This window comes from Procambarus clarkii, chromosome 23 (assembly GCF_040958095.1).
Source record: "Procambarus clarkii isolate CNS0578487 chromosome 23, FALCON_Pclarkii_2.0, whole genome shotgun sequence".
In the NCBI taxonomy this organism is placed as follows: domain Eukaryota; kingdom Metazoa; phylum Arthropoda; class Malacostraca; order Decapoda; family Cambaridae; genus Procambarus; species Procambarus clarkii.
The window spans coordinates 37,054,544-37,065,466 of record NC_091172.1 but is presented as its reverse complement, the minus strand read 5'-3'; the positions used below and the strand labels follow the sequence as shown (position 1 = coordinate 37,065,466).

General features: G+C 42.4%; 1 protein-coding gene across 1 annotated transcript; it reads left to right on the top strand.

The window, feature by feature from the left end:
• The first annotated feature begins 898 nt into the window (after nt 1-898).
• On the top strand, nt 899-8,978 carry LOC138367902 (apolipoprotein D-like). The gene is made up of 5 exons (XM_069330185.1): nt 899-957; nt 3,522-3,704; nt 4,133-4,352; nt 5,578-5,738; nt 7,677-8,978. The coding sequence occupies exons 2-5, from the start codon at nt 3,570-3,572 to the stop codon at nt 7,887-7,889; spliced, it is 729 nt and encodes a 242-aa protein (XP_069186286.1). The 5' UTR covers nt 899-957; nt 3,522-3,569; the 3' UTR covers nt 7,890-8,978.
• Nucleotides 8,979-10,923: the final 1,945 nt, after the last annotated feature.

The following is a 10,923-nucleotide window of genomic DNA, read 5'->3' as shown; positions in this document are numbered from 1 at the left end:
AAAATTTGTCCGCTCTACATTCATTTTTAAGCTAAGTAATATCTTTCTTTAAGTCATTTATTTTACTATACAGAAGTGATATTCTTATTTTAATTGTATTTTACCACATGAAAATAGCAGATGGGAGGATCCTGACAATGGCCATCACCCAGTCCGTCCTCCTAAGGTTGCCCAACATCAAGAAAACGGTCAATTTAAAGTCTCCTCTCCTAACCTACCAGAGGACCTAAAACAGAAAACGGGACAGTACGTCACTTTTTGCGAGCCGCTTCCATTTGCAGGCGATGAGTCACAATAACGTGGCTAAAGTATGTTGACCAGACCACACACTACAATGTGAAGGGACGACGACGTTTCGGTCCGTCCTGGACCATTCTCAAGTCGATTGTGACTTGAGAATGGTCCAGGACGGACCGAAACGTCGTCGTCCCTTCACCTTCTAGTGTGTGGTTTGGTCATCCGCTTCCATTTTCTAGTACTAAAATTTTTGGCCTTAATTGAGGCATACGAGCGAAAAAACATCACCTCTCGGCACTACATGACAACTGAGGCACCGTCCGGGGCCCTGGCTCACTATATCACAATGGGGTCTCTGTGGTGTAGTGGTAAGACACTTGCCTGGCGTTCCGCGAGCGCTATGTCATGGGTTCGTATCCTGGCCGGGGAGGATTTACTGGGCGCAATTCCTTAACTGTAGCCTCTGTTTAACGCAACAGTAAAATGTGTACTTGGATGAAAAAACGATTCTTCGCGGCAGGGGATCGTATTCCAGGGACCATAGGATTAAGGACCTGCCCGAAACGCTACGCGTACTAGTGGCTGTACAAGAATGTAGCAACTCTTGTATATATCACAAAAAAAAAAAAAAAAAAAAAAAAAAAATATATATATATATATATATAAGCCGTGCAGGAACGTGGAAAAGTTTAGTTCGTGCTCATCCCTCCAGGTGTAGAGGTGAGTATCAAAGACAGCATATTTGCGATAATGCTCAAGAGGTCATATTGTGAGACCATCATCCACTGTTAGTCTTCAATAACATTTATATCTTGTGGTGACTATTTTTTTTTAAATATATCAGTTTGTCAGACTTGTGAATCAGAAGTTATCAGTGATTTTACACAAAACTACTGTTCGCGTATCTCGGGCTTAGCTGTGAGAGACAAATTTGTTTTAATAATAATAATATATTTAGGAAAAGTACATACATAGTTACAGCGTTACAGTACAAACATTCTATTTGATTTAAAGATAGAGGTGGTACATACACTACCTAAAGCCACTAGTACGCATAGCGTTTCGGACAAGTTTAATTAATATTAATTATAAATATTCCTTATCAGTTGATGGGGGTTGAGATAGGATCATCTGTATGCCCAACGTTTGCAACTGTGTTGTGTTGTGATACACAAGTCCGGTGTGTATCGGATGTGGGAGCCGGTCGGCCGAGCGGACAGCACGCTGGACTTGTGATCCTGTGGTCCTGGGTTCGATCCCAGGCGCCGGCGAGAAACAATGGGCAGAGTTTCTTTCACCCTATGCCCCTGTTACCTAGCAGTAAAATAGGTACCTGGGTGTTAGTCAGCTGTCACAGGCTGCTTCCTGGGGGTGGAGGCCTGGTCGAGGACCGGGCCGCGGGGACACTGAAAAGCCCCGAAATCATCTCAAGATAACCTCTCAAGTCAGAAAGACTGACTGTCCGGCAGAGCTGAAATTACCAGTGATCAGTGAATGACACATTATTGACCTTGAAGTATAGCCGCCGTGCTGCTATACTTCAATAGTGTCCGTCGACATTCCCACCATCCCAAGTCAACAGCGGAATTGTAAAGAGGCAATACTCCGCCATTTGTTAAGGACATATTGGTACACACAAGTTTTTCCTTTTACACAAGTAAATGCTAATATTCTAAATATCGGAAAACTGGACTAGCTCACAACTGTTTATCGGTCGAATGAACAAATCCACAAGATCCTCCCGGACGCAGGTTCGAATCCTCGTCACGGCCCTTGTGGATTTGTTCATTTGATGCATCACGTTAGTGTGATCTTTGTGTGTGTGTTTATCGGTCGTTCAAGAATAATGAAATTAAACCCTTAAAGGGTTTAATTGCATATATATCTATATACGATCCAAAAGGGATCGTATACAGAAGCCGTATATGCTAAAACAGCGCTCTAACTCAAAATTCAGCCTGGAAAAAAAACGGTAATAAAGAGGGGGGGGGGGAACTTGACAAGCCGCGGGTTTCCTGTCCCTCGTCGAGGCCCACAGTGGTGGTGGCGCCACTCTCAGACACATTGGAGATTGACATTTTGCCGGGGTAACTCTCATAAACCATACATGCGTAAAATTCAAGCCAATTTGGAAATGCCATGGAAGAAGGATCACTTCTGACTGAGCGGAAGGAATGTATACACAACACAGAGATACAATGATGACACATTTTTTTTTTTTTTTTTTGTTTGAGATATATACAAGAGTTGTTACATTCTTGTACAGCCACTAGTACGCGTAGCGTTTCGGGCAAGTCCTTAATCCTATGGTCCCTGGAATACGATCCCCTGCCGCGAAGAATCGTTTTTTCATCCAAGTACACATTTTACTGTTGCGTTAAACAGAGGCTACAGTGAAGGAATTGCGCCCAGTAAATCCTCCCCGGCCAGGATACGAACCCATGACATAGCGCTCGCGGAACGCCAGGCGAGTGTCTTACCACTACACCACGGAGACTGTGCCATAAGTAAGTAATATGACAATTATTTATCCGAACGTACAAACATATACTGTTCGATACCCAAAAAATTCACGTTTTGTACTATAAATTTTTGTAGAGGTCGGAAAAATAAAAATTTAAAACTTAAACTTACCTTAAAGGCCCTCCAGTGGTTGATAGGCCTTAAGACTGTTGGCTTGGTCACTTACCTTTTTGTGATGGTTTTAATAACCCTCCAGATGTTGATACGCCTCCCCAAGTCCAGTACCTAAAGATAAAAGTTAGAAGCAATGTAATAGGATGTTTTTAGAGCTTTTCAATGTTTATTTCCTAACTGGTAGACAATCTGCCCTCACGCCTCACACAACATTTTTAACGAAATCGACCAATCCGTCAAAATTGCGGGATTTTACATAAAAAAAATCAGAGCACCGTAAAAGTTTCCTTTATCTGACACAACCTCATGAACTTATCTTAATACAAAAGATAGAGCGTCAAGAGGGAACACCTCAAACAGAAAAATAAACACTAAAATCTACTCAGGTGACTGATGGTCTACAGCTGGGTATACTAATTCTATGTTGCATTAGATTCAGCTATGCGGAACAATAAATCGCAATAGCACCGTCTATGATAAGCCCGTTATACAACATAGATATACCACATATGTACTTATTAATCAGCCAAATAGTGAATATAAGCAATAAGTTATATATGTACTATCTTGTGCGAGAGCGGGTTGATTATGCCTTACGTGTAAAGTTACCTGCCGACATACGTAACACGATGCTCGTCCCTCTATAGGAAGCAACCCAGGTTGAGACTTGGTGAAGGGCGAGCAGTGACAACACAATGATTCACAAGACCTGCGTGGTGGTGGTGGGTGTGTTGGCAGCCCTGGTGGCCACCGTCGCTGCCCATCAGATGATGTGGGGCAGCTGCTCAACCAACCCTTTTACACCTTTTCCTGATTTCAACCCTCAAAGAGTAAGTCGTGTGTGTTTTGTTTTGTGTGTGTGTGTGTGTTTGTATTGTTTCTATGTTCTTTATTAATGGACTACTATTATATATATACTTTGCGACGGTAAGCCGTAAGTGTTATTAGTTAAGTAGCGTTTCATAAAAGCTCTCAGATCAACATGTTCTCAGGCCAGGCTCGTTAAAGCAGTGGGCCGTCCCCAAAGATGCAATCATCAATTTTAACATATTGTTTTATTAAAAATAGGTTAGTTTAGGTGTATACTCTGTTGGCCATTATTTGTATTTGAAGTACGTGGGGCGAAGCATTCATAACAGGCCAAAAATTGTCAATGACAACAGCGAAGCATCAAAAAACAGAGTCGAAATAGTTACTAACAACTCCAAGTTATCTGGAGGACAAGTGACCTGCCTGACGCACCTCTCTGCTCCAACAGTTCAACGGGTCGTGGTACGTTATAAAGAAGCTGGTGACGTCGAGCAGATGTATGATCACCACCTTCGACCTGCAGGAGAACAGCACCAGCTTCAAGGTGCAGGAGTTACGCACCCCCATCATCGTCGACGTCACCCCCTACAAGGCCACGGTCACCAACGAGGGCACCTTGAAGATGGACCGGACCACCCCGGCCAAGATGAAGCTCGACTGGAGTGGCAGTAAGTACCAGTAATAGCAGGCGATGAGTCACAATAACGTGGCTGAAGAATGTTGACCAGACCACACACTTGAAGGTGAAGGGACGACGACGTTTCGGTCCGTCCTGGACCATTCTCAAGTCTCAATCGACTTGGTGTGGACCATTCTCAAGTCTCAATTGACTTGAGAATGGTCCAGGACGGACCGAAACGTCGTCGTCCCTTCACCTTTCTAGTGTGTGGTCTGGTCAACATACCAGTAATAGGACTATAATATTTTGGAGGGATAGAATATAGGAACGTATATAGAGCTAGAGTGGGTGAGAGAGGGCACTAGTGTGGTAAAGAGCTAGACTCCTACACTTCTACATTTCCCTACATTATTACTTCCAGTGCTATGTAAAGTCATGACTGTTTTCTTTTCCAAACATTATATTGGTCATGTCATAAACAATATCTTCTATTCCTGCACCAGGAAAAACACCCGCGGCCTTTTCTTGCTATTATATTGGCACAATGTCCCATCTGAATATAACCTGAGCGTCCCCTATTACGTCAATATTCTTGGCATCTGTGTCGACCTGCTTAGCTGTACTGTATGAGACGCTGATCTCTACCTGAGAGCACAAGAGTTCAGCGTCTGAAATCGTCAGTAGCTATCTTCACTATGGTTGTGTCCTGCTCACACAACCGTCCAGCTATCTAGTTTTTTACTGTGTGCCTTGCTTCTGGGTTCTCTTCTGCTCCCACACTCATTCCTAGGACCTCTCTCAGTTGGTTGATCTCGGACAGCAGCTACAACTTAGCTGCTCATCAAGGGAAACGTATAGCCGCATGAGCGGTGAAGTAGCAGACGTGAGGTACAATGAAAATCATAGTTTATATTTTTAAGCATAGTTTTAACAAATGGCGTTGCTGAATTCCCTTTCATTCTATTGTGTGATCAGCGAGGCGTCCTTCAGACACCCGAGAGGGTTTCGGAGGAGGACGCCAGTCGGGGTGTGCATGATAGCTTCAAGAGAACGGGGAAAGGAAGCCAGTGAGGTTGGCCATGACAATTGCAGAGGGCAGGAGAGACAGTCAGTAATGGTGTTCATGTGAGTTTGAGGTAAATCTTGGGCCAGGACACTGTCGTGGGGTTAATCTTGGGAGGGCGGCCATGGGACGGTGGCGGGGAAGTTTGTGAGGGGGCGTGCATGGTCTTCCCGAGCGCCTCAGACACTCACCTCAGCCATTGTGTTAACAGATATACTGGACGAGGTCATCAACACCGTGTACACAGTAGTGGACACAGACTACGACACCTACGCCGTAGACCTTGAGTGCCAGTCGTGGGGAATCTTCAAGAGAGTGTCAGCCACCATTCTCAGCCGCACCAAGGAGCTCCCAGCAGACAAGCTAAAAGAGGTACGTGTCTTAGATAACTGTAGAGATCTTAAGAGGAAAAGGTGAGCTCTTTCTTTTTATTGAGCAATGTAATTATTTGACACTTCCTTTTGTACAAAATGTAACTTTCTAAACATACTTGTTACAATAATCTCTTTGCTATATATATTACACTTGTCCAAACTATAATTACATTATTAGTTTTAAAATTCCTACATAATAAGACACAAGCTAACCCATAGAGATACTCCAAAAGAGAAAACAGAGTACCATACGTCTCTGTATCCAACCATGACTCAACAAAGATACACCAAGCCAAGTTGTAGATCTTATGTAGCCAGTAAACTAGGTCGTTGAAGCCGCTGAATAATTCCTGTAGTTGGGGACAAGAAGCCTGTATACCTAGGCTGGTATTAAGGGGCCCTGTAGGGCGAACCTTCGAACCTCGATGCCAAAATTTTTCCCAGAATGCAACCTTCAACAGTTTCTTAACTCTAAGGTACCTGTTTACTGCTTGGCGAACAGAGGCACCAGGGAAAAGAAAACGTGCACAATCGTTTATTTCTGCCCTGTTCGGAGATCGAACCTGTGATTTCCGATATTTCTGGCCAAAACGCTGCGCGTACTAGTGGCTTTACAAGAATGTAAATACTATACTATGTATCCTCACAATCCCAATGTACCTTCTTGTATAAATAAATAAATAAATAAGTAAATAAATACATAAATTGTGAGTCAGGAACGAAGAACGTAGGTCACTGAACTGCAGGAATTTTCGAAGATTAAAATTTATCATATATTTAGCCATTAAAACATAATCTTGGTTACTCACCCTAGGTAAAATATTTAAAACATTTAAAAATATTTAAAAATATATATTTATTGTTTCTTAAAATATCCGTACTATGCATTATAAAGCCTGCTGAAATGTGTATTATGTTAAAATTTCGTCTAACTCGATAGACAACTTCATAAATTCACTCTTGAAAATATAAAATTGTGTTTTGAGGTTTGAATTTTCCCGCCAGAAATGCGGCGAAATAAGTCCTCAACGCGCCATTATTGCCACATCTTTGGGGGTAATCGACAAGACTTTTAAAAACTACTTAAGAGTTGGCGGATTTCTTTCAAATAAAGCTCACAATGTAGCTAATAATCTTGGCTTTCTAACAGCAATAACAACATTTTTTTTAAATATAAGAAAAAAGTCATTCGAGCTCCGAAGATGAGTTAACATAGCCCCTACCAGAAGTAAATGTAACATCCTGGATGAGGTTCACTAACTAGTACTTAAAGACCAGTAAGCCACTCTGTGTTGCATGTCTAAACTATTGTTAAATACAAATTCATTGCGACAGAAGTTCCTAGTCTCTTATAATTACTTTTTAAAAAATTAAGTAGCTCCAAAATTATCTTGGTACAGCAACCATTCAACCAGTATTGTGCTCACTACTTTCTGGCATGCGTAATTGTATATCCCTGCAGTCTATAGCGAAGTATATACTATACTTACACACAGAAATTACAATAGCGTGATGTATCAAATGGACAAATCCACAAGGGGCGTGACCATGTCGTAGCTCTGTCGATTCAAGCAGGGTCTGGGATGCTCACAGACGTAGGTTCGAGTCCTCGTCACGGCCCTTGTGGATTTGTTCATATACTATGCTTATTTGTTTTTCCCCCGTGTGAGTTGTGCCATGAACGAGTTCTTAATGTATTTTTTAATTTGAAGGCTTGCATATTTATATATCAACAAGCTAATATATGGAATCTTTGTAGGAGGACTGGGGATCGAACCTGCGTCCTGGGTCACTCTTAGACACGCATGTCTAGTAACCCAGGACGCTAGTTCCATCCTCATCTTGCTCTGAAAATTTCCTTGTAGATATATTGTGATACTGTGACTTCCATGTTTATAATCTAAAATAACATGTATCTCCCTAATGCCTCGCGCAGCTGGAAAGTGATCTTACGAAATACAAGATCGACCTCTCCCGGCTCAATACCATCGACCAGGGCAACTGCTTCGATCCTTCACAGGTCGACTACAATTTCAAGATAGACCACAACGGTCTGAGTATGATGGGTCTCCTCGGTGACGAAAACCTGGAGCATATCAAGACACTTGAAGAAGCTAAGGAGTACCTCAATATAACGTCTAGGCCATGAGACCTGGATATAACGTCTGGGCCATGAGACCTGGATATAACGTCTGGGCCATGAGACCTGGATATAACGTCTAGGCCATGAGACCTGGATGTAACGTCTAGGCCATGAGACCTGGATATAACGTCTAGGCCATGAGACCTGGATATAACGTCTAGGCCATGAGACCTGGATGTAACGTCTAGGCCATGAGACCTGGATATAACGTCTAGGCCATGAGACCTGGATATAACGTCTAGGCCATGAGACCTGGATGTAACGTCTAGGCCATGAGACCTGGATATAACGTCTAGGCCATGAGACCTGGATATAACGTCTAGGCCATGAGACCTGGATGTAACGTCTAGGCCATGAGACCTGGATATAACGTCTAGGCCATGAGACCTGGATATAACGTCTAGGCCATGAGACCTGGATATAACGTCTAGGCCATGAGACCTGGATGTAACGTCTAGGCCATGAGACCTGGATATAACGTCTAGGCCACGAGACCTGGATATAACGTCTAGGCCATGAGACCTGGATATAACGTCTGGGCCATGAGACCTGGATATAACGTCTGGGCCATGAGACCTGGATATAACGTCTGGGCCATGAGACCTGGATATAACGTCTAGGCCACGAGACCTGAAATAACATGGTTCTCAGCATGGGTCATATAGGGGGGGTTCCTGGGGCTCTCTCTAGTTTTTATTTCTTCCAAAATTGTCCTAGTAACAACTCCAACCTTGGAACATATACACACTAGTGTCACTGGGGCTCCCAAGACTATGCCTTCAGCCTCGAAGCTGTGCTCATAACATGTTAATTTGCGAACATGACTTTTCTGCCCATACGAGGCAGCTGCTATTTATGCTTCTTCTGCCTATCTCCAAGTGGTACGGAGCGTGAAATGTGGAGAAAATTACTATATATATATTATCAAACATATTGTGATGGATAGGGCAATATCGGAAGTTGAAGTGTTTCTTTACTAATAGGTAACATGTTTGGTGGTAATTAACTTTAATTGTCAACCAATTATATATATTTATATAAACTAGTTAACGCATGTCTACGTGTACCTAAAATAAACTTTATATAACCAGTAAATGTATTTTTGACTTACTCCTGCAGAATACCATTGCAACAGGTGCTGACACTATTGCTTCAGAACATACCTATTGCAACAGCTCCTGGTTACCTGGTTGATACCTGGTTGATGGGGTTCTGGGAGTTCTTCTACTCCCCAAGCCCGGCCCGAGGCCAGGCTCGACTTGTGAGAGTTTGGTCCACCAGGCTGTTGCTTGGAGCGGCCCGCAGGCCCACATACCCACCACAGCCCGGTTGGTCCGGCACTCCTTGGAGGAATAAATCTAGTTTCCTCTTGAAAATGTCCACGGTTGTTCCGGCAATATTTCTTATGCTTGCTGGGAGGACGTTGAACAACCGCGGACCTCTGATGTTTATTCCTCCTGTTTTCAAATCTTAAAACATGCACTCAGTCCACACATTCTCTTGTACTATTTGGATTTACTAAGATTTACCACTCAATTCTTAAGTAATAATAATAATAATAATGATAAATTCATCTTGGATAATAATTATAAAAATTTGTATTAAAAATATACATAGGTTGTTTGTTACATAATGGTGCATAGAATAAAGGAAGTGATACACAGACAGCGTTTTGACATTTTATATTAAATGCTTGACAAATATCAGTGAATAGTTTAAAAGCATTCGCAGAGGATGAACATGTAGATAATTGACATGGAGGGAGATGTCGATATTATGCTGACATGATGTGAGGCTCGCAGGACATCTTGATGTTACTTGAGCAGCAGAAGTCGTGAGGGAAGGTCGCGCTCCGCTTAGCTCCTGGAGGCCCTGGAGACTTCATAGATTTAATGAGTAAACATTCAATATTAAACATGAAGCTAATATATATATATGACTTGTTAAAGTAATTTAACAAATGATATACAGTACAATATTTCTGTAATGATGTTGAAAGGTATATGCATACACTTGTATTATTTAAGATTTACTTCTCGATGATCACCAGGTGACAGCACCAACACCGCCTCATGTATAAGTATACACAAGGACCGAACAACTGTGACGAAGCTCATTGAGGGTGTACAAAGTCAGGGGGATGGGGGGCTGATAGTACCTTAGAGAAGGTGTTCTTCAGGCTTGACAGCTACAAGATAAGAAATCGACTGATAAAGATAGCATTCAAGAAAATGCCACAAAAGAGGCAGTCTTAACCACGAACAGCAAACTTTTGCATGTAATGGAATGCAGAATGTTTTTTTCTGCAGAGGGACATGATGAGGGAAGAGAGAGACAAGGTAGGAGAAGCAAGGGAGAGACACGAGAGGGAATGGGCAACCCACAGGTCTCAGCACAGTAACACCAGTAGCTTCAGATGGGAGTGGGGAACCCTCCATTGGTAGTATGGCAACCCCAGAGAGAAATGGATCAGAAGACAGCGAATCACTTTGAGGGTGATATTTTGGAGAGTTGAAATGTCATTAGAGGAGTCCAACAGGGTTTAGGTCTTGGACCTATTCTACTTCTCATATATGTAAACAATCTTCCAGTGGGAATACACTCACTCCTCTCAATGTTTGCTGATGATGCAGAAAGTATGAGAAGGATTAACACAGAGGAAGGCAGCAAGAAGCTAAAAGATGACCTTGACAAAGTATTGTCTAACAAACGGCTAACAGAGTTTAACTCGAGTAAATGTAAAGTAATGAAGCTACTAGGTGATGGGAGCAGGAGGCCAGACACAAGATACCATATGAGATATGAAATCTTCCATGAAACGGATAGAAAGAAGGATGTAGAGACTGCTATCACACCGAACATGTCTGTTGAAGCTACATCAGTGGCATATGCAAGACTGGCTAACATTAGAACTGCCTTTAGATGTTTGTGTAAGAAATCATTTAGAACCTTGTATATTATATATATCAGACCAATCCTGAAATATGCAGCTGTAGTATGGAGTCCATACCTTGTGAAGCACAGTACGAAGTTGGAGAAA